Source organism: Phoenix dactylifera, chromosome 5, assembly GCF_009389715.1.
Source record: "Phoenix dactylifera cultivar Barhee BC4 chromosome 5, palm_55x_up_171113_PBpolish2nd_filt_p, whole genome shotgun sequence".
In the NCBI taxonomy this organism is placed as follows: domain Eukaryota; kingdom Viridiplantae; phylum Streptophyta; class Magnoliopsida; order Arecales; family Arecaceae; genus Phoenix; species Phoenix dactylifera.
This window is the reverse complement of record NC_052396.1, coordinates 7,540,909-7,565,930: the sequence shown is the minus strand read 5'-3', so window position 1 is coordinate 7,565,930 and position 25,022 is coordinate 7,540,909. Positions and strand designations below refer to the sequence as shown.

The following is a 25,022-nucleotide window of genomic DNA, read 5'->3' as shown; positions in this document are numbered from 1 at the left end:
CTCGACTCTTTCAGCATAGTGTTGATCACGTGCGTCGCACGTGCCAGAGAGCAGCAACAGATAAAAGTCCCCTTGCGGAGCCCCCTCCCTCTGACGCCTTCCTCGAACCGAGGGGAAAGGGAGCCGCCGCCCTGTCCCCCAAAGACACAGGAGAGAAGGAGATGCCGGGCCCCATCGTCCAAGGAGAAGAAGAGCAGCTCGCCTCGTCCCTCATGGAGGAACAGCAACAGCAGCAGGTCTCCTACCCCTATCCCTCTTCCTTCTCATCGTCTCTCTCGTGACCGAACTAGAAACTATGAAATGGGCGGGTTTTCTTTGTTTCTCCAGGACGATGCCCCCGTCGTCGAAGACGTCAACGAGGACGAAGACGAGGACGACGACGACGACGATGACGCCGAAGGTCCCCTTTCTTCTTCCTCCTCCTCCCCCTCCTTCATATACTGCTCCATTCTCGATTGGTTCCGTTCTTGTATTTATTCTTGTCTTCTTTCCACGTGAAACCCTGGTATTTTGGACTGCCTGCTTTGTATCACGGATTTTATTTCTTCTTCTTGGTTTATGGACTATGAGATAACCGATTTATATCTATATCAGATGATCTTCTGATTCAAAGCTCCATTCCTGTCCCGGAAGCGGATTAATTCTTTTCTCGTGGGTTTCAATTTCTAGTTGGAATGTTGTAATTGTCGTTCATGTTTGGTTGCATTTGTATTTCTTAATGCGTATTGGGGATGAGAATGCGGCACAATCTTAAGTTTTCTGTCGTATGAAGGTCTCTGTTCAGACACAGGTTGAGACTCCTTCGTAAGGGACTCTGAGGTTAAGCTATAGTAATGCACATCAGTTGTTTGATCCTGTCACCTCAGCTTGGCAATGAGTTTCTGGTTTCTAAAGATAACTTACTGGAATAGATGTGTGTAGTGTGATCAGGGATGACTCTCTCATTGCTTGGCTTGTCTCATATTAAGGTCCGTATAAAGTTGACCACCAAGAGTGATTATATTTTTCTTATCAACATATTGGGCAGGTATTATTAATGCTGTAGGACATCCAAGCTATTATTAAAGAATAGTATTGATATTTAGGTTTTGGATTGCTCGGGGTATCAGGAAAACTAACCTCTCTCCAAATTTTGCACGATGTATGAAGACAATTGATCAAGGCTGTTCAATAAGTTTGGAATTGTAGCTTTTTGATTCCCTTGATTCAACCTATGATGGAGGGAAATAATCAATAACATTCTTTGTTCTTCTCATAGAAGATGATCATTGTTTTCTTGTGGTCGTCGACCTCTTTAGCTTTTCTTTCATTTACAATCAGTTCACGTTGAATTGCTAAGTTTGTGAGGGATCGAAGAGGTACAACTCTTTGAGGAGCCTTTTTTTTTTTTTGGTGAATCGGCTACTCACACTACCCTAGCATGAGCACAGCCAGCTACATCAGAGTCAAGCAAGCAACGCAAAGCAAAATGAATGGAAGACTGCTGAGTCCAAAGAAACTCTCCGGAGTGGTGCGCAGCGAGGAGCTTGAAGGGTATCAAGAAGAGGGAGATTGGAAACAGACATTTGTTTCAGATGGAACTTTTGTTATTGTTTGATTCTACAATTTGAAATTTACTATGAGTTTTCATGGCCAGTACAAACTCTTTTTGTAGGACTCATTTGGATTTGAGCCTTAAATGAGTCATAACATTTTCTCCTTTTATCTCTCTCTTCAATCCTCATTGATGTAAACTCTCATCTTGTAAGCATGGATTGAGAGTGAAATCTTCTATATCCAGGATTATAATGCAAACCATGGCTTGGAAACTTGGTATCAATTTTGGTTCCCATTTTTAACAGTTTGCGGTTTCAATTCTTTTGCTTCCAATTTTGTAGTTTTAGTTAAGAATATAAATAATATAAGTGTTAATTGAAATGATGGAATTGTAAATAAAGAAAGTAAATTAATTCAAGAAAATTGAACATCTTTTTGGAGTATTATAGATTGTCTGGAACCTTTGGATGTCTCCTTTCAATGATTTTGTATTAAAACATTCTAAAAGTAATATTTCAGAAAAAGATATTACAGATAAAGTTTAGAGTGTATTATATCGTTTGACTGTTTGATGGATACTGATATATGATAATCTGGATGCCTATTAGTTAAGTTCTAGGATATAGCTAAGCCTATATCAACAATATTACCCTCTGAATCTCTTTGGATGTGTAATACTTCCAAAAATATTTTAATACTTGCAAGAAACCCATATAAAATGTTCTACCACAGTAAAAGGATGAAAAGGGCAGAAAATCAAAATATACAATCCCCATAAATTAGTTTAACCAAATCCTTGAAATCAACCCCCGTTTTGCAAGTTTCTTATGTTTTAGAGTTGCGTATTCATAATGTTAACCCATTTTTGTGCTAGGATTTTGTCGAACATAAAGATACAGGAGGTTGAATCAATTTACAGTATATTTTTTTCATTTTTCTAAATATGCAATGGATCTAGTTCATACTTCATAGCTACAAGAAGGAAAGTGTCACACACACAAACAGAGAGAGCTAATAGTGAGGGCTTATTTCAATTATTAACATGACCATTAAGAAATTTGTGGATCTATAGCATGAACTCCCCTGCAAGCTTAGCTGATAATTGGATAGGCCTCTACTTCTATATTAAACATACACTGATAGTTAAAAGTGATGAATTATTTCAGATGTTAACATAATCATTGAGAAACTTGTGGATCTATTACATGAAGTCCCATGCAAGCTTAGCCAATAGTTGAATAGGCCTATACTTCTACCTTATTTCACACTGGACATTCTATTTCAAGCTCTGTGCTATCTTTAGGTGCAAGGCATATTAACAGTTCATGGCCTAAGGGAGCCTATAACTAATCAAAAGCACCAAATAGCAAGAAGACGGTTTAGAGGAAGAAACAAAAAAGGAAGGAATATAGGGAAAAGCTGGTAATTATTATAAACGTTTATTCCTTGGCGATTTTATGTTATGCATAAATGACTTTGAATACTTTGCGGATATATGGACTAATTTGCACCATACTCTGTGCGATTTGCAAACTTAAGTGTCATTAAGCACATCACAGAAAATTGTGGTAGTGTAACTTCCAAAGCATTCTGAAGGGGAATCTTATGCATCAGGTTCTTAGGGAAGTAATCTTATTCAGAGCATAACTGGAATGGGAGACCATCTTAGATGCTCAGAGATAGCCATTAATTTTGGAAGATGTCTTTAGTGCCGTTGAAGAACATATTATTTCTTTTGGTACAAGTTTGAGATTTTTGAAGTTCATTGGCAGCATGCTCCCCTTAGATTCAATGAGTTTAGTTTAGTTTGGAGTCTTTATATGGACTATTCAGGGATTTCAATTGCATTGGCTCCTTTCATATTGTTCCTTTAGATGCCTTGAAGACATTTACTTAAGAAGCTCAAGAGTTTGAGTCGTGGTGTTGTATTTGGTGCTGTCTTGGTGACGGAATAATTTTTCATTTATGCGGCTGAAGTTCAAAATTTGAACTGACCTGAAGAAGTTGATCGGATTTTGACATGTCTTGATGAAAAAGCAGCTGGAAATTGGAAATTGGTTTCATCTTTTAAAAGGATTTGCTTTTGATCCTCAAGGTTGCCCAGGAGCATATGCTATTTCATTAATTCACCAAAAATTCATCTCAAGTTTCTGTTCAAATATTGTTTAATCTTTCCAATTACATGTTCAAATATTAGCCTCCGGTGGTAGGTTTGCCAGCTGTTATGTTTGGCAGTTCGTTCTTTGCTTTGTGTTCCATTATCATTGGAAGAATGATGAAGTTCAGTATCAGTCTTCTACTATTATTGAAGGTATGCTACTTAATTATCTTTTATACATTTTCAGCTTGCATAATTCTTTTGTCAGTTTTCTTTGCCGGATAAGATGCTAGCAATTCTTTGCTTATAAAGACGTGTTGTGACTGAAAGTTTATAATATGATCTGATTGGTAATAATCCACAGGTTCACAATTTGTGATATTCCTTTTGTTGCTTTGCTCTGGAAGTAATCTGTTCCTTTGATCTCCACACAGGTGAACAAGGAGCAGGTGCAAATGAAAGCTCCAATCAGAGCAGGAGCGAGAAAAAGAGCCGCAAGGCCATGCTGAAGCTTGGGATGAAACCTGTTACCGGTGTCAGTAGGGTTGCCATCAAGAGAACCAAAAATGTAAGTAAAAATCAACTCCTTCCAGAATCTAATGAAATTTAAAATGGTCTTTTGCTATAATACACATTTTCACATTCACAGGCATCAATAATTCAGACGCATGCATGCACTCATGCATGATGACTTATACCAAATTAATAATCTGTTATACAGTGGCTGAGAAGCTTGTAGCATCCGATCAAATGCTGCCTGTTTTTGGACATCAGGTGAAGAAAAAAAATTCACACGAACCATCAAATTGACCTTTAGCATGTGTGGAGATTTTAGTATACATTTGATTAGATGCTCCTTTGAGGAGCTTCAAAGTAATAGTTTTTTTACACAATTTAGTGAAACACTGTCGCATAGTTCTCATCAATGACAAAGGGAGGATAAATAGTTATATATTGTCAAAACTCTAATAAGAGCGTTAGAATACTGTTCTTTATTCATTTCATTAATATGACATTAATATATTGGAATTATGTAAAGAATTACTTAAGGACAGCATAGAAGAACTCGTAAGCAATATTAAGTACCACGAGAATAACATGAGAAATGACATTATTTTCAATGCATGCCCCTGTCGACATATTGCCATTTGTATCCCATGACAATCACTTATGTTTCACTTGTTGACCTTAGATCTTGTTCGTCATATCGAAACCTGATGTCTTCAAGAGCCCGAACTCTGAGACATATGTCATATTTGGTGAGGCCAAAATAGGGGACCTAAGCTCCCAGCTGCAAACACAAGCTGCCCAGCAGTTCAGGATGCCAGACCTCAGCAATGTTATGGCAAAGCCGGATGTGTCTGCTGCTGCACCTGCTGATGAGGATGAGGAGGAAATTGATGAGACTGGAGTGGAGCCTCGTGACATTGATCTTGTTATGACACAGGCTGGCGTGTCTAGAGGGAAGGCTATTAAAGCACTCAAGACCCACAGTGGGGATATTGTTAGTGCTATAATGGAGCTCACTGCCTAATATTTGCTTAGAATTATTTCTTCTTGATGTCTTGTTAGAGTTTACCACATTTTCATCGGTATCATGTTGGCTAATATGAACAACTTGCGTAGCATAACATTTTAGTTGGTTTGAAAATGAGATTTTTCAAGTTGTGAGGTCGTGTCCTTATCAGTGTCTATGAAAACATTTCCATCATCACATTCTTTTCTGCTTGTATCATACTTAATGGATTGTGTTTCATTGCATCCCTATCTACTAACACCTTTGTTGCAAGAAAGGTGGTGATTTAGCAATACATCTTAAAACATGTAGGGAATGATCTGAATTGTACTTATGAAACTGTTTCCCACTTATAATATGGAGAAATGAGTTAAAATTATGTAGTACTTGCTCCAGCATTGATCCGTTCTTGATTTGAAACAGTAATCCCAATTTTATCTTTATATATACGCCCGAAAGCTTAATATCTTATTGTTGCCTGCAGCACCTAAATTCTCTGAAGATTGCTTAGTCAGCAACGGTTGTAATAGCACATCTTTGGAGCAAACATTTGTAAATATCTTTATTTGGGATTTTCTCACAATGGTGACATAATTGAAGCTCTGTTTCGATCGTGCTTCTCTTTAACATATCAGAAGTATAAGGAAAATTTTGAACCTTGAGTAGGTAAAATTTCCCTGATTGAAGAGAGAGGCCATAATTCTGTTATCCGAAGTATCGTCTCCTTACGAAATTTTGAGTATGTTTAACCTGGGATCTGGTGTGGCAAACAAGTGCAACCAAATGTGCCTCCTGTAGCGTTCCATTCCAAGCGTCTAATGAAGTAAAGGATTAGCACACTGATTGTACCGCTGCATCTCAAGCCGAAGGTTCTGGGTTTTGGGTTCAAATGTTGAGTGGTTATCCTCAAGAATTGGTTCCCAGGTATTGGCTGATCTCAAAAAAATAAAAAAGTGTATCAGCTTTCCCCCTTCAGCTGGCCGTGGCCGTTCCATTGTATCATGTCTTCCCCATTGCAACTCTCTCCCTCCATCTTGGGTCATGAAAGTTGCCAGAATGAACATGATCCTGAGATTTATCAGGTTAGCGGCTGCACAAGCTTCCCATCCGCATACTTGACCTGGTGATCCTCGAGACAGCTTCCTAGCTAAGATCTGCAAAATGAGTGTAAGAAAATGCTTTTGTTCCAACCTTGGAGCCATCATTGAATTCTTGTTCTTTGCCATTACGCCCATTCCAGGATGGGTTTGAGAAGGAATTCAAAATTCTTACACAGATGAGCTTGTTCACATCTGATCAGTGAAAAATTCTTACACCAACCTTTTTTTTTTCATTTACGAGTGAGTATTGCACAGAATTTACATGCAGATGAGTCTGAGTCCTCAATAACTTAGGGTAAAATTACTATAGTATAGGGTGGTAGGGCTGAACTTATAACCTTTCTTGGTTTGTGCTCATTTGCCACCCCATATGCCCAGGAGCGTGTTTTATTAATCATACTCATCCTGAAGCTGCTCAGTTGTGCAAAGACTGATGATTATATGACAGCTGTGATAGTTCTCAATTTTAACCAGTCCCAAGCTATTCCTGCATATTATTTCAGATGAAAGTACATACTGAGGATCCTGATAGGGCTTGTGATAATGAAAGTATATAACTAGGACCATGCAGGGCTTGTCATGAGGCTGCATGCACAAAATGACCATCTGCTTTCCCTCCCACAAATTGGTTGCATGCATTCCAAGACACCCAGAAGCACAGGCGCACAATTCAACATCAAAAGCCAATACTAATTTTTCAGGCTTAAAGCTATAGTCGATGCTTAAAAGGTGCTATACTTTCATTAGATGGTGTCAGAATCTTCCAGCCTGAGGCCTACAAAAGCCAGTACTAATTTTTCATGCTTAAAGCTATAGTCGATGCTTAAAGGTGCTCTGCTTTCACTAGATGGTGTCAGAATCTTCCAGCCTGAGGCCTTCATGCATAACTCTTATGACGGTTTATGAAGGCCTTCAATAGGTTAACTCTACTACTTCAGCAATGATTAGCTGCCTTCAGATCTGTTAACGTAGGTAAATGCATCATTCCCTGTCCAGATACTGGAAGAAATGATATGAGACGCTTCAACAGTTAAAAATATTAAATTACAGCAGCTATAAAGGTGAAGATGTCAAAAACTGACACCAGCCACATTCTTGGAAACAGTATCACAAACTGAATAAATTTCATTTCACCATGATGAAGCGCAAGATGTAGCACGAGTCCAAAACAAGGCTACCATGCATGATAATCGAATATCTACACTCCCTTCATTTGAAGCTCCAGCGAAGATGGGATGATCCAAGAAAAATCTATCATGAAGATTTTTTTTTTTTTTTTGATGGAAATGAACCATGAAGAAATGAACCATGAGATATTAACCTTAAATAAATATCAAGGCATGTTCATACAACTTAGCACTGTATGAGAACCCATGAGGAATGACAATTACATAAACATTAAGTGCATTTATTTACTATCAGGATAACATCGGTTGAGAAGCTCAAGGAGGAGAACAGCAGCAGAGTCCTTTGCCTTCTTCACATTTGGCATAGGCTCCCCAATGCACTCATCAGTCCAGCCACGATCGGATGTATTTACACGGACTGCATAGACAAACCTTTTAGCATGGGCAGGGCCACCTTCATAAACACATCGATATTGGGGCATTGGCCACTGCCTTCTTAAGCAGATGTCATTAAGTGTTTGCCTTGTGAAGATCTGAACACCATTCTTCTTTTCTCCACTTTTCTCTGTATCCTTCTTTGATGCATTCTCCTTTTCCTTTTCCTTCAAGATCACAAGTGCATTTCTTGCAGCCAATTTTTGTGCCATCTTCTTTTGTGGGTTCTGAGCTACTCCCATCTGAACCCCATCGATGAAGACTTCGACTGTAGCTACATTGCCTGTACGTGTTGCTTTGTATTCTAAGCCCTCTGCCTGTTGCTGACAACGCTCTTGGAGTTCCCTCACTGGATGCATTGGTAGAGTTTCCGGGGTGACCATTGGATGTAGCAGTGGTTGGAAGACCTTGAAAAAAGATGATAAAATAGACAAATAGAATTCAGGTTAAAATACAGGAAATGTTTTTTAAAAAAAGAACATTGATACTTGACAAAGTCCAACCATTCATCACTCAACTTCTGCACGTACGCATGCATGCGTGCAGATGCATACACAAACACTTACATGTGCACACATATACAAGCACGTAAATATTTTTTTTTTAAAAAAAGAGGAATTAAAAATTACCCTCCAGACTATTGAAGTGTCTAGTCCGTTGTCAAGAAAAATAGCACCTGCAATGGATTCAACAATGTCTCCAAGAACTTTGGGAGCCTTGCAGTCTCCAAGGCCAAATGAGTTGAAGCCTGGTTTTGACAGTTCATCTTGAACATCCTTCACAAAGTCCCGTATCTATAGAAAATTCAAACATATTCTGAGGCCAAGAACTATGGGGTGGAATATTCAAGCAATTTCATGAACTAATGCCTTTGTATGCCCGCATTACCCAAAAATATCAACAGAAAAAAAGGGAGAGAAAAATAGAAAAATACACGAACCTGTGCCTCTAGGGCACTTGATCCATGACGAAGGTGCACATGCAACTTGTGCTTGACTGCAACACGAGCAAAGTTCTCATTATTCACAGCAGCAGCTCGCAAGTCGGTCAGGCGTCCAGGAGGCAAGTCGGTGTATGTGAAGAACAGGTGCCTTGTGATCAGATGATCCAATACAGCATCTCCAACAAATTCAAGTCGCTGATAACAAGAAACACCAGATGAAGGCCTCGAAGCATGTGTAATGGCTTCCACCAACAGGCCTCTATCTTTAAACTTGATAATTAGTGCAGCTTCTAATGCATCAAAGTCAACACTCCTCATTATGCTTTCTGGTATGTTGTGCGGCTTTGGACATGGAAGCTCTTGAGGGTCGAACTCCACCTGAATCCCAATCCATCTCATTAGGTGGTTTGCAGCATTCTTCCCACCTTCAACATAATACACCCCAATCAGCGCTTCAACAACATCTGCTAGGGTTTTGCTAGAGAGAACCCTATAGCAGCTGGAATCACCCTCAATCTCACCATCTTCCCGTATGTTCTCTTCATAATCATCATCATAGAAATCCTTTTGCGGCTCAGTCTCTGCAGCAGGACATTCCTCACCAAATATGGAGGATTCTGATTCCTTTATATCTTCATCAAAGACAGGAAGAACTCCAGGAGCAGCCCATCTGGACGGAGCAAAGCGATCGGCTTGGATATAGAACTGAAGTCGTTTATTTAGTGCATATTGGTATAGCACCATGTTACTCACCATCTGTTGCCTCATCCTGGTAAGCTGACCCTCATGCTTTTGAGGATATTTAAGGAAAAGAAATCTACTAACAACCCATTTCAGGTATGCATCACCCAACAGCTCCGCTCTTTCATAGCAGAAGGTCTCCTGACATGAAGCAGCAGTCAAGGCTTCCAAAATCTGAGAGAAGATTGAATACCATGTCAAGTAAAATGACAGTGATATAATTTGCAGGAATAGATGGCATGGGCAAAAATAGAGTACCCTGGCAGCAGGAACAGGATAATTGATCACATCCTTGAGCTGAACAGCAAGCAGCATGCTCTCCACCCTTCTCATTATTGAAGGCAACCTCTGAGCACCACGAACGAGGGTTCCAGGAAGTGGATGAAGGAGGCAGAGTTCAGGAGGCAAAAATACATAGTATGTTTTGTCTAGATTCTCTTCAGATTCACCTTCCCGTGCTACAAAAACAGAAAGTTATCATGGCCACTAATAATATCTAAAGGTGAAAGAAAAGAAACAAAACAAGTAGTATACCTTCAGAATGTTCAAATCTAGGGGAAAGGAGATTCTTGCAATATGAAACACCACGTCCACGTATAAGAGGTTGTTTCTTATGAATCAACTCAACTCCATACCTGTTAAGTGGCAAAAGAGGAGCAGAAATGGACAAAACAAATACACCCCCATTGTTGTGCATGAAGAATGAAAAGCATTTCCTTCTGCTCAAAGAAATAGCAAGCTACTGTCAACAAAAAATATGATTGAAGTGGGCAGACAAAGCCCTCATATTTCACATTAGACAGTAGCTAACTGATTCCTCAAAAGAGTAGCCTTTCACTACTTCAAGCACAACAATTCAGGTGTATTCTTAGATGTCCATTTCTGCCATGGACATGATTAGAAGGCTACGATATAAAAGTGAGAAAAATGAACCTTCGAAAAGATTGCTTTCGCAACCAAGAATGAAATGTTGAGACTTACTTTTGCCTGTAGTAATCAGCATATGAGCTGTACTCTAAAGGTCCTAGATAGCCCTCCTTCCTTGGGAATGAATTCTCTGCATTCATATCATCCTGCACAGAATCCACATAGAACCTTTTTCCTGAGTGTGCAGCAGTTACGATCTTCCCAACAAGATCCTTAATGTCAATACAAGAATCTGCCATAACCAATTTCCCTTGGCTCCAATAAACATCCTCCATGCACACCATAGTATCTCGATGAGGAACCAATCCAGAGGCTTTCACAACATCAAATTGCGCCACAGCCCCTCTGATTCCATATGTAGGGTGGGCTTTCTGACCATAAGCCATGCCATGACGTAATTTTCCAAATCCATACTCCCTTCGGTCCCCGCCGAGTGTTCGCTCATTAGTACCAAGATATACGTCTGGCCTTGCCCTCTGAAGAGGATTTTTCCACGCATCAGTACCTACTATGTTCTCAACCATATCCCAGTCAATCTCTTTGACAGGATCAGGAAACTTCTCAGCCATCACAGGGACAAAGAGATATGCTTTTGCAGGATCCCATGGAGTAGTTGAGGGATCAACATCAACATCAAGCACAATACTCATAAGTCTGACATGAAAGCTCTTCACTAAAACCAGCTGCATGAACACAACAATTAACAGTTCAATCAGAGACAAATCCCATGGTTATAACATAAGCTCTCCTGTATAGCTGAACAAATAATCAACCTGAGTTTCTGTAATCCTTATGGGTCCCTGGAAAACGAGAGATGCCTTTGTTATCATTGTTCTAGCAACAAAGAGATCCATCGTCGTCGATAAAACCTAGAAATCAATTAAAAATGTGAAAGATGTAAGATACAATTTCCAGTGTACCTACATAAGCTACAACAGTGCTTGAGCTATACCTCTGCATCCAGCTCATTGCCAAAAAGTACTGCAAAGTCTGAAACTTGTGTTAGGAATGGGTCCTTGGAAATCCCAACATTAACACATTTAACAGCATACATATACAACTGAAACGTTTCGGAGTTCTGGCAACCATCTCTCCCAGACAAAATCCATTCCCCCTGTGTTGATAAATAAGCTCAACAAGTTAAGAATATTGCTCGATAGCAAAAAGACACATATATTAATTAACAAATGAGGGTTAAAAAGATAAAATAAGGCAAGTTTGCACTACAGGAGAAATGGCCCATTATAGTACATGATATGATGATGGTGGTCTGGCCATTGCAGTAGCTAGCATCTCAACCAAAGTACAATGCAGCATGTACAACTAATATACATAGATACAATCATATATGCGAACCTAAAAGGCCAATAACCTCCTTATAGCTCACTTGAATCATATGCAGAGAGTTTTCTTAGGATAAGCAATTAGTCTGTAACAATGTAAAACATTAACAGATTGTAAGTCGCGTGACAAACAAGATAATCAGAGAATAACAAAAAATGATCGATACTACACTGAGAGAATTACTAACTATGATTAGCACATCATGAAACATCACAATGGGCTTACACCAAGGATCAGCAAACTATCTTTTTATGCTGATCACAGATGAACTCATTGCTATTTTCAAGATGCACCATGGTGTATGTTACTTGCAAACGATATAGAGTTGACTGATGTGGGGAAAAAGATTAATGCTTAGGCGGAATTATGGAGGAAAAGGCAAGCCAAAAACTATATAATATATATATATATATATATATATATATATATATATATATATATATATATATGTATATGTATATGTGTGTGTGTGTATGTATGTATGTATGTATGTATATAACGTGATTTTTGTAAAATAAAAATAAAGATGAGACTAGAGTCAAGACTCGTGGATTGGTGACCAAAAAGTGATATTTTATCGTCTAGGATTATCATACAAAACAATGGAGAGAGAGATGGAAACACACATTAATTACAGCTGGTTGTATGAAGTGGTAGGTGCTTAGGGTATATTATTTCATTAATCAAACCTTATATGTAGCAGGATGTTAGGAAACAAAGAGGATCAAAGAAAACAAGTTGGATGTAGTGGAAATAAGAGCAGAATGTGCGGTAAAACTATAAGTATAGAGAGAGAGGTTAGAACGGCAAAGCAGCCATGTAAATTGCACTAATTAAGGACAAAGTGATGGTGAATTAACTATGATAGCATAGGAATGTATAATGAAGATCTAAGGAAGGTCCAATAAAATAGGCACTTTAGTCATTCTTGAAGGATGTAGGAAAAGGAGGGGAACACCTAATATAGATACTCCAGCAACTAAGGCATTTATTCAAACCAAAAGGCATCACATAGGTGGCAGTGTACACACTCAAACAGCTACCTAACCTGACAGCAAGGAAAACTGTAGGTGCCTGGACAAGATTGCTTAAGCATCCACCTAGGCAACCACCTTTGACAATCCTAGAATAGGCTTATATATTGCTAAGAAACCTCAACTCTCAAGTAAACTAATCTAAGCTGTAATCCAAATCAGTTAGAGTCGACTACATGAATCCTTTTCCGACATTGCACCTGATTTAGGGCCATACTTTCTAATACATATTGAGATATCAAGCCCTTACCACTTTATCCCAAATAATTTTTAATCTATCTCTATCCCTCTTTCCTTCTACATGTATCAAATCACTCCTTTATCCTTTATCCTATGTTGTACATATCCACACCATCTAAATCATCATTCTCTCAATTTATTCTAAATGGGTGCTACCTCCACTCTTTTATGAATGACTTCATTTCCTATTCTATCAATTTTCGTATTACCATATATCCATCTCAGCATTCTCATTCTGACTACACTCATCTTGTTCGCATATTGTTTTCTAACGGCCCAGCACTCTACACAATAAACCATAACTAGTAGTGTGGTTATCTTATAATATTTTTCCATCAACTTGATAGGTATCCTACGATCACATAATATCCCAAATGCACTTCTTCATTTCATCCAACATGCTTTAAACTCATGGATAATACCCTCTTCGATCTCCCATTCTTAGAAATAATCAATCATAAATACCGAAAATGATCACTTTTAGAAACTTTATGATCCTCAAATTTCACTCCACCATTTCTATTTCTAATTTGACTAAATCTACATTCCATATATTCCATCTTGGTCCCACTTAACGTAAAACCCTTAAATTCTAGAGCACTTCTCCATAATTCCAACTTATGATTAAGCCAACATTGGTTTCATCTACTAAGACTATATCATCAACAAATAGCATGCACCAAAAAATATCCTAAATATGCCTAGTAAGCTAATTCATAACTTGCGCAAAAATGTAAGGACTTAGAGCAGATCCTTGATGTAAATTATTATGTTTGGAAACTCGCTAGTATTACTATCAATAGTTCTCGTACAAATAATGCTCTATTCTATATCCTTAATCATGTAAAATTATCTAATAAACACTCCTTACTTTTCCAACACCTACCACAAGACTTCTATAAGGAGTCTTTATCATATGCCTTTTCTAAATCAATAAAAACCATACTAAGATCTTGCCTCTTTTCTCTATATTTCTCCATAAACCTCCCAAGGAGAAAAATAGCTTTCATAGTCGACCTTTCTGGCATAAAACCAAATTGATTCCTAGTATTTTGTGTCACACCTAAATATGTGCTCAATCACCCTCTCACAAAATTTCATAGTACCGCTCATGAATTTGATAGCATGATAATTAGAACAATTTCGAATATCAGCTTTATTCTTATAAATTGATACTATAATAATCTTCCTTCATTTATTAGACATCTTCTTGATCCCTAAAATCTTATTACACAAATTAGTCAACCAAGTTATTCCCACATCATTTGAGCACCTTCAAACCTCAATAAGGATTCCGTTGGGTCTCACTGTTTTCCCTTTTTCATCATTTTCATAGCCACCTTTTACCTCAAATACTCTAATTCTACTTGTATACTTAACATTTTCATCCTCAAAGGGACTAGTAAGGCATCATAAATCTTCTACAAAACTTCCGTTGAATAGCTTATCAAAATAACATCTCCATCTTTCGTTGATCTCGTCCTCCTCGGCCAAAAAACTTTAAGTGGTTTTCTCCATTCCTCATTAAAAGTACATTTATCCAACATAAAAGGTTGATATTATCAAATCTAAGAGAAGATGGTTGCGATAAATGCTTTCAACAAATAATGTTAATTACTTCAATAAATCCTCTACTTCAAATTTGATAGCTTCTGATGGGACAGTATTAATTTCTTCACCAATTTATGATTAAATGATATCTATATTAGTTATTTTTCTGACGCAAGTTGATTTACATAAGCAAACGAAACACATGTCCATTCTCCAACCTATCAGTAAAATAAACTCCTGCAAACTTTATTGTAATTTCTAAAATAGAACAATTGTAATACAACATGTCCATGGAACAAAGTTCCTTGTTGGAACAATGGGTGAGAATGGGTTACCATTCTATCCAACATTGACCTAATTTTTAATTGTTCTTAATATTGACCTTAAAATGCTTGTGTTTGTAGACCTTCCACCCAATTAACCTGAGATACCTTGCTTCTTCATGCACCTCTAAGTCAGGACTAACCCATCCTAATTAGACCTTAAAGGTGCATGCCTCAATGCCAAAAGGCACCAATCAGAAAAATGCCCCTTGTTGTCAAACATTAACCCTTTCCATACGATTTGCTTTTGAGAAAAAAAAAAAAAAGAACTTGTACCACATCCTTACAACAAAAATATTGGCCATATATGACCTTATAGAAAATGCCATGGAAACATATTTTTCTGCTCAATATTTGGCAATATCTGTCTGCAATGGTACTTAATCAAATTAATTTCTACCAACAAATATTTCTTTGTATAAATCTATTAGTCTGATAAACAAGTAATCCACCTAAAATAATGCTTTAGATGATACTTCGTTGCTAATATCTGCCAGACCCACAACAGTTACAGTGAAAAAGCATTACAAATTGGAAAAGAAACTCACCCTGAGAATGTCTGATACACCTTCAGGATAGAACTCTCTATGTCGTGCTGTTCCAGGAAGAGGATCTCCCTCGTCATTCTGTTCAACTTTTTCACCTTCATCCCCGCTTCCCTTGTCTGGCAAAAGCATGTCAGTGAAGGCCCCCATCTCATGTAATTTCTTACACGCAGCCAAACAAACAGCCTGCACAATAGAAGATGATGACAGTTCATATCTGTATATAAATATTACCTATATATGTTACAACTGTAAAAAGGGAAAAGGAGATTCAACGAATGCTTGACACCGGTATCATATTCAGAGTTAGCACGAGCTATTTGGTGTCCCCAATAGCTCTTAATAAGAAAAAAATGAAAATGAAAAAAAGAAATTTCGCCTTCCTCTTCCAGCACAATCATATATTAAATAAATTACACCAAGCAATACCTGTTGTGCAAGGCGCATTGAACTGCATATGGGACCTTCAAGCTTTTCAAATGGAGCATTGCAAGGAAGCTGAAGCTTGCAGGAATACTCAGTCGAGCCACCTGGCCTCTCATGTCGTTCCATGATAAACTCCGGACGAAGTATTGAATATCTAATTTAAGAAAATAGAAGAGGTTTGGTAATTAAAAAAGCTATAACTCCGCATATATTGAAGAAAATCTAAATCAGTGGATCCTACAGAAACAATTAGAACCTGTCGCTTGGTAGTTGGGAACAGTAAAAATGGATGAGTCCAACAGCAGAATTTAAGCTGACAACAGCACCAGTTGATTCCACCTGGTACATGGAACCCAGTGATGTATCGACTGTAGCTAGCCTTGGAGTACCCTTAAGATGACTAAGATCAGTTCGTTCTATAGCTTCTTTTCTCAACGTTTCTTCACTATTGCGAGCATTCCTCAAAAATGTTTCATGTGACACATTCCCCCTGGCATAAGTTAATAAAGGTTCAGAAAATCTGAACTAACCAAATCTTAAGGTGCATACAAGAAAAAGTCACTGCCTATCTTTGATTTAATACATGTTATGCACCTCTCAAGCATCAATATGTAGTCAGATCCAGGCTTCCTTGCACGACCTCTAGACTGGATATAGGCTAAAACAGTTTTTGCAAGGTCAAAGCGAATGACAACATTGCACTGTCGAATATCAAGTCCTTCCTCAGCAACACTTGTAGCTACTAATAAAGTGACCTGCAAATTACATACACAACCTTATCCAACTCATATACGGTTTTAAGAAAGAATGCTATGCATCAACTAAATTTCAGGTGTATTGCAACCACCTCACCCTCCTGTACCAGCTTTTGTGACCCAATAAACAAATACCTCTATGTCATAGAATTAAGATAGAATACTGGAAGACAAACATACTCGGCCATCACGAAATTTTGCAATTGTGTCCTGCATTTGGCATGAACGCATTTCCTGGTTATTGTTGTGTCCAATCAAGCTCGCACACTTGATAAAACCGAGAGATGGAAGCTCCGTGAAGACCTGTATATGTACAGTAAATTATATCAAAAAACTCAGGCAACATCTCAGTTTTCTATCTCTCTTTTTGTAAAGATTATACAAATACATGGAAAATAAATATTTAACCTTGGGAAGAACCAATGCAGCAACAACTCGCTCCACAAAAATGATTGCACGGAAATCCTCTGTGTGTTGGTACTTCAGAAGTATTTTAATCAATGCCTGCACTTTAGGAGTAACTTTCCCATCTGCGACAGCAGCTCCTATTATAACATCTACATGCTCACCACCAGAGACAGCTGTGCAACGTGTAGTATATTGTGATGCAAAGAAAGTCAGATTTTTAATCATTGTAAATTATAAGTATTTCAAATGAAAGAAAATTAAACCTGTCCCAAATCTGACAGAAGAATATGAAATAAAAGTAAACAAGTAATATTATTTAAGCAAAATATAACAATGGAACTTACAAACAATCAAATCTGATTTACTGAATTTTCATACCAAACCTAACTAAAAGGAGCTCCGGAAAAGATAAAAAGAACAAAGAAAAAACATAAATGTGTCCAAGACCCAAAACTATGTCAGTAGCTATAATACAGATTCTTTTTCCCCCACTTTGTGTTTCAACTGGATGTTGGCAATTATAATCTGTTATGCGTCACAAAGCATAGAGAACCTAGTATAAAATGTGAGCATCAGCAAGGAGTAAAAGTACGCAGAACATTATTACATGTTTACAAGGAGATCCTCCATGACCCTCTTAAAACTACAAGTGGATGGTAGTGATAAACCAAGTGCTCATCAAAAAACTGATAGACCAACTATGATGTGCATAATCAATCCACACTGTTCATCATAAAATATGGTAGATCAGTTATCCTCTAGTGATTTGGAATAAAACACGTAAACTGGAGCAGATTGGTGCAAACAAGGGAATGTGAACAATGTAAACCGATCATCACCAACTCATATTCTACAGAACTGCTTTACAAATCTACAAGATGGTGAGAAAAGATGTTACAAAGGATCAAATGACTGTAACCAACAAGCTTGGCAGTAATGCGTAGTTCAAAGAAAAAGGCAACTCAAAATCAGATATAGGCTCTGCAGAATAAAACATATAAGATCAGATCAGATTCTAGCATCTACTGAACAGGCAAAGAATACTGTAAATGCAAAGTAAATCCAACAGCTTGGTCCACTTCTGCCAACAATTACACAGGTTGGTCCGCTGGATGGTGGAATCATAAAAAGCTCTCCAGTGAGGTTCTGCAGATTAGTACAGGCAGTCAATTTATCAAGAATGATCGGTGGTGCTGAATTGCATGCAGAAGTTTTGGATTTGATTGTAGACTCAAGGTGAAGTTTGAACACAGGATCTGATACCATAAAATTTTAGAGCTAATGTTGGAGTTAACATGATATTTGTCTGATGGAAGCAACAACTATATTATACACTTTCAATTAAAATAGAGCACATCCTTGAAACAGACACATATGATGCATGGCAATACCATGGCTGTATAAGCAGTAAACTAAAGGTCTGTCTATAATAATTTTTCTGCAACCAGTCACAAGATCAAGAGCCACAATTAAAATTTATTTTCTTTTATAACTGAATAGAAGGAATAGGCAGAGTTAAACAAAAGGAATTAGGTAAACTGTATGCCTTCCTTAAACTTTTAAAAGATGAGCATGTGGCAGCACTGACCATGACTGTTTGGCAACTCTCCCTCCTCAATCTCATCTATGCTTTGAGCATCATTATTATGTACATCTACACTTTTTGTATCGCTGTTGGTGGCAGCTCCCTCATTTAACTGGCATTGCAATAAAGCAACAACCTTCTTAAGATATGATTCTTGAAACTTGATATCAAGCTGGTAGTTCGCCCTTTCATCATTCTGCAAGGCTGTCAAAAAGGAATATGCAACCTGGGACAAGGAAACCCAACTGCTAAACATGATTGCATGAAAATTATGTGCAAGCACAAGTAGTAGGTTATTTTACAAATAAAATACCTTATATGCGCACCATTGTCCCAGTTCACCTAAAGCATAATTTATAGCCCTCAACTTCTGAATTAAATTGGCAGCACCATCACTCTCTGTTCTTTCCGAAACACCATAAACCAGGCGCAATTCTTCTTTTGATCCAGCATCTCTGGCTCCCATAAATTGCCACTTGCTTCTCCGAGAACTGGAATGTGCAGCTTCTTCAACTGCTACTTCCATTTGTTTTATTTGCTCATGAAGGGACCACAAGGTAGCTGCTTTATCATACTGCACAACTATTTCCAAGGGCATTGGGACATGCTTCTCCAGCTCCCTTCGATCTTTTACCGTACAGACGATGGAATCTAATTTGCTTTCAAGATTCCGAATCTTGATAGCACAGTCCTCCTGACTAGAAACACCTGCATGGAAAAAATAATGACATTTTAAAAAGGTCAGGTGTAATGAGATATAGAGACACAATGACAGATGGGACAAAATGTTTGACAATGAAGAAGATAAACAGAGAAAATTGAAATATAAAAACCAAACCAGAAAAGATCGTACCCTTTAAGTTGACAGGAGAAGCTGTCATACCAAAGACAGCCGGCCTTTTACCCTTCGGAGTAGTATGATAAAATTCTGACATGACTAAAGAATATGGGTGTTTCTTTACAGCATGATGGCACTCATCCAAAATTAGAAGATGAATAGCTTCCATCTTAATTATGCTGTGCCTGAGAATGTTCAACAAAATTTGAGCTGTCATAACCAGCACCTGCAATGGAAGTACTCAATTTTAATATAACATGAAGATTCTGGTGCTAACAGGAAGGTCTATTTGACATCCAAATTTTAACTTGATATCATTTAATTATTTTTATGGCACTTAAATGAAGATGTAAAAACAAAGTCACTTGCTTCATTATGGTCTGCAATTTACATTAAGTATTGATTATGAACAGTTTCAATGAAAGGTATTCAAATATTGCACTTGCAAACTCAACAAAGGAATGGCAGGAAAAACTATGGAAGCAATAGTAGTTTTTACAAACTATAACCAAAGAAACAATGGAAGGAAATGAAATCTCATATCTGCAATAAAATAATGTATTTGCTAGTCAACAAAGAATATTCAAGATATATACAGATCATGCAATTGTCATTTTGAATATTTCATATCTTTTCGTTTCTCGGATTACAAACATGTATCAACAGCTGAAAGTGTGCTTACATATAAACAATTGACATCGGCCTACATGAAATTGTTGTGTAGTCCCATATAAGCCTCACATGTAAATGATAGGCACATTCAGCTGCATTATGCATTAAATGGTTACCAAAACTGTTCACATCTAAATATAAAACTGTTCACAATCTCTATCATTACATGTGGACAATCACTAATGGCTGATCTAAATATATAATCTCACAAACCTTTTCCAACCCAGAGGTGTACATAGTACGATAGCTGCTCTCCGATGTGTCTATATCGAAGGACTCATTTGGTTCGCAGGAATAATTTTACCTCATTAAAATATTTTTCTTGGAAAGTTGATGCCTGAGCATATGATACCTACAAAAGTGGCTTTTGCACGTTCGGTTGACCATGAGAAAACGACATAAGAAACACACTTTGCAGAGTAACTTATATTTAGTTGAGCATTTATTTTCCTAAGAAAGTTGTATAAAATACCTGCTATGCCTCAATAAAATTGTGTAAAATACCTATCAAACATCATATGCATAATTTTTAATAGCTATTTTTAAATATTTTTAAATCTAAAAATATTTTTCAAATATTTAAAAAATGTATTAAAAATATTTATTGGGATGAGTTTTTAGAGTTCTGATATTTTTAATAGTTAGATAACTTCTTTATATTGTGGTAATTTTTAATCGTATATTTTTAATAGTTTAAGATTAACTATTAAAAATAGCTATTAAGAAGATCATGATGGCTTAAGGAAATTTTTGGTAAATAAAATACCACAATTCTCAGCCCATGGGAAGTGGCTTTTTGGTATCCTACATGCAATTTTTTTTCATGAAATATAGAAAACTTAATTTTTATGGAAAAACTACTTTTCCATCTCTCTCCTTTGAAACCTCCAACCAAACATGAGGTATTTTTTCACTTTCCCGTTGACCACACTTTTCCTCCTCTTCCCGTGAACCAAACGAGTCCAAAGTATAATTGATAGCAATCTGAAATAATATGACTTTCTATCATGAAGAATACATTAGCTCAAAGTACCCCCTTGCCCCCCCCCCCCCCCCCCCCCCCCCCAAAACTCAATCCTATTTTGTTTGCCAAAAACTTGAGAAACACCAAAGGAGAACAATTAAGAGGCACGAGTTAACATGAATACAAGATCTTTTGTGTCTATCACTTAGAAGGATCCCACTTGAACAATCTCAAGTAAAAGCAGTTACCTTATGGTTGGCCAGCTATTAAGAGATTATTAGAATCCTCAGCACAAAACCCAGTTGGTTTTCTTTGAATTTCTGGACACAAGGCACTTTATACCATTACAACATATATTGTGATATAACATGCCTAATGACTAATATATTCACAATTCTTTTTTCCAAAGTTTTTAGGTGCTTCATTTTTTTTTAAATAAAAGCTTTAATTGACTTGGAAATCCATCTATATTAAGAAGACTCCATCAAAGAGCACTTGTGCAAGTTCATTGCCTTGAATGTCAGCCAATTTGGAGACAAACCATTCTAAATTAGTGCTACCATTATTTCAAAGATCTGTGCAGTATGTGACCCTATACCATTTTTTCATGTTTAGACTTTGCAAGAATTTGACCATGAGAAGGTATGAATCCAAATCTTGGAAGAAATTGCTGATTTAGTTGTATTAATTTTTAAGTATCATTGGATGCAATTTTAGTGAAAACAGAAATGAACACAAAGTGCAATTAATATTGATGAACAAGAAGTGATCGGCTTTCTTAGCTTGGCTCTATTACATGAAATAATGGATAGATAGATGAAGATAGTAAACAGAGTAACACTAGTTAGGAGGCTGGCCAAAACTGGGAGACCAGCCCACCCTAGAGAACAAGTTATTCTTCTCCCATCAAACAAGAGAAGGAGGGAGAAATGAGAGAGCAAAGAAAAGGAGAAGAGATCAAGAATGCCTTCCAATTATTCTTGAGAGATAGAAACAGTCTCCCATCAATTTGGATCTTTGAGAAGTTTTCAGCTTCATCCTTTTATTATTTATTCTCTCACGAGTATTCCATACATCACCTATGCATGAATTTGTGCTGATTGGTGGTATGCTACCCACTACTTCACTCTTCAGCTCACGATAGCCATCAGCAAGCACATGACACAACAGGAGGATCTAGAAAAGTGCATTTCCTCTATTTACCAAGTGTTGAAATCATATGCTACCATGAGATGATCAGACCAAGAATTTAAGCTTCTACACTGTACCCATATGGGTCAGGCGCTAGCACAATACTAAGCCTCTGAGGTACCATCTCAAGAACTGGCTGGCACCAGCATGAAGAAATAGGCAACAGTGCCACGAGATATACAGCGTATATTAGGCCAAAAAAAACCCTTTTTTAATTATTTTACAAAGACAACTCTTTGAATGATAAATTGAAACGGAAAAAAAAAAATCAACCAATAACTCCTTGACTAACAAATCAAATATCATACGTTGCCGCGCAGAAAGTTATGTTGAGGTCAAAAGTTCCCCACAGAAAGGATCACTCGCACTCCAAAATATTAAGTAATGGAAAGAGCAGTATGACAAACAGAAGTACATTATATTCCCTATTCCATAGTTTATCAAATTGTTCTATTGAGAAACTTCACGGTAACATCTGGAAACTGCCCAAAGCTCAGATATTAGTAAGCAGTTAAACAGATTTCATGCAGAATAACAAAATTTCATTTAAGAGACAGCAATTACTTTTTTAACAGAACAACATTGTACACAAAGAAGATAGCCTTGCCTGTTTGGATTCAAATTCACGCTGCCACCTCCGGGCATCCCAGAAATCTTGGCCCATCTCACCACAATAATGCCCAACTCTATACCCGGTCCTCTCTCGAATAACTTCTGCTTGCTGTAATGAAGATCTCAATTAACATCAGCATCATCTCAGAAACTAAAGCTCAAATCCTTTATGGCATTCTCATTACTTTCAAAAGAAATGAAAAATATGTAGCCTTTCATCACCTGGTAAACAAGGGGAACCTTTGGCACCAAGAAAATTGCCAGCATTCTTTTGTTCTCTTTGAGCATTTCGGTGTAGACGCTCTTGATGAGGAGTACTGCGATCAGTGTCTTCCCAGCCCCGGTTTCCAAAAAAGCTATCGTGTTCTTCTTTTGGCTTGCTCCAGGACATCAAGCTGGTACTGCCTTGCCAGCTCCTCCGCGGGCTTCTCCTTGTTCTCTTCCTGTCTCTTCTCAGGGCTCCGCCTCGCCTCCTCCAATCCATCCTGCTTGGCCTTCTTCGCCTCTCGGTTCAGCTCCGCCTCCCATGGCCCCACCCGGAACACCACCTTCCCCGATTTATCCCTCTCCCAATACCCTCTGCTGTCCCTCTCCCTCCAATCCCTATCTCTGCTATCCCTCCTTTCCGAGCCGTCCCGCTCCCTCTTCCTACTCCAGTCCCCCTCTCTCCTCCTCCGATCACCATCCTCCCAATCACGAGGCCGCCGCCGACACACGGGATCCCTGTACCGTCCCCTCTCCATCATCCGATCGCCGAAACGGGCTCTCTTGCCGTACCTCCAATCGCCATTCAGCACACCACCATCTCTCTTCGGCGCCCCGCCATCCACACCCTTCTTCTCCTCCCCCACTCCGACTCGCTCCTCACTCCTACTGCTCTTGGACCCGTTCTCCACCGGCGCCGGCAGTCCCCCGCCGCCTTCGGGGGCGGCGGCGGCAACTGAGTCCTCCTTCTGGCCCGCTTTCGTCTCGGCAGGCAACGGAGCACTCGGATCGCCATTAACGCTCTCGAGAATCCGATCTATCTCTCCAAGGAAACCATCCTCGCCCCCCATCTGATCGAAGGATGGCAGCATCGAAGGGTCGAAGTCGGAGAAGACGATGCCGGCGAGGCTGTCGTCCTCGCAGGCATCGAACCAGTAGGATGCCGGATCGCCGCCGCCGTTGGCCGGGGCGTTCCCAGCGCCCGCCGGCCCGGGCAATGTGGGCTCGCCCCCCATCTTCACTCCCTCAGCACCGCCACCACCACCAGTAGCACTAGAATTTTATGATCCAACCACTTCAAGACAAGAGAGAAGGGGAGAGAGAGAGGCGGTGATATACCGTACAAATCACGCAAAACAGAGCGGAGGATGCTTTTGTTCTGTTGAGAGATTCGGCGGTGTATCAGCGCGACTCTCTCTCTTTCCCTTTCTCTTCTTTTATATTCCTTTGTTCTCTCTGACCCTTCGGAGTTCGGACAGGACGCGGCCCCGTCGGAAGGGGCGTCCTACTACGTGGTGCGAGAGACGACGACGAAGAGAAGGGAAAGAGGAGACGGCGTATAGATTCTTTCAACAGTGGGGGCCGAAAGGAGTACGGGATGGCCGCAAGCCGGTTAGGTTTACGCCTTTAGGGCGGTTTTACTTCGCACGTATGCACGTGGAGAAGCAGCAGTTCAACTGCTTCGTGGGAGGTGGGCCGCTCGCCCAGCTTAGTTCCACGGTCAGTGGTTCTGATCACGCTACGTGGGTCTTTCAGGTGCATCTGATCCTGGATCGTACAAGTTGGGAAACTGATACTATATTCCTGTAACGAGAAGTGGATTGAATTGATATGCTTATTTTTTCCTTTTTTTTATTTTTTTGGATGTCAATGTTATTCTCCTAGATTATTTTCTTATTCATATTTTAATAGGGGACGGATGTATGAGAAATATGCTCCGGGATTACATTATCTATCTATTTTATCAGATGTATCACAAAAGATAGGCCTTTTAATATTTGCCTCATGCGGCATCTTAAGTAAGGCCAGAGCTCCATTGCTTTTCTGACTATGGTGATTGATGATATTAAATGCAAAGATATTTATTGCTGTTTGGAAGCTGACTGGCGCTCGTGCAAAGGAAATTC

At 38.6% G+C, this 25,022-nt stretch overlaps 2 protein-coding genes across 2 annotated transcripts; one reads left to right on the top strand and one right to left on the bottom strand.

The window, feature by feature from the left end:
• The first annotated feature begins 91 nt into the window (after nt 1-91).
• LOC103702764 (nascent polypeptide-associated complex subunit alpha-like protein 4) lies at nt 92-5,395 on the top strand. The gene is made up of 4 exons (XM_008785324.4): nt 92-236; nt 328-400; nt 4,069-4,202; nt 4,827-5,395. The coding sequence occupies exons 1-4, from the start codon at nt 162-164 to the stop codon at nt 5,166-5,168; spliced, it is 624 nt and encodes a 207-aa protein (XP_008783546.2). The 5' UTR covers nt 92-161; the 3' UTR covers nt 5,169-5,395.
• Nucleotides 5,396-7,544: 2,149 nt separating this feature from the next.
• Nucleotides 7,545-24,493, bottom strand: LOC103702762 (endoribonuclease Dicer homolog 1). Its single transcript, XM_008785322.4, is given in 20 exon segments — nt 7,545-8,219; nt 8,442-8,606; nt 8,753-9,670; nt 9,755-9,954; nt 10,031-10,131; nt 10,478-11,106; nt 11,197-11,292; nt 11,376-11,537; nt 15,464-15,646; nt 15,890-16,040; nt 16,143-16,376; nt 16,481-16,641; nt 16,822-16,944; nt 17,050-17,222; nt 18,638-18,860; nt 18,948-19,342; nt 19,488-19,698; nt 22,907-23,020; nt 23,134-23,282; nt 23,285-24,493. Coding segments are annotated over 20 exon segments (5,796 nt in total). The 5' UTR covers nt 24,132-24,493; the 3' UTR covers nt 7,545-7,658.
• Nucleotides 24,494-25,022: the final 529 nt, after the last annotated feature.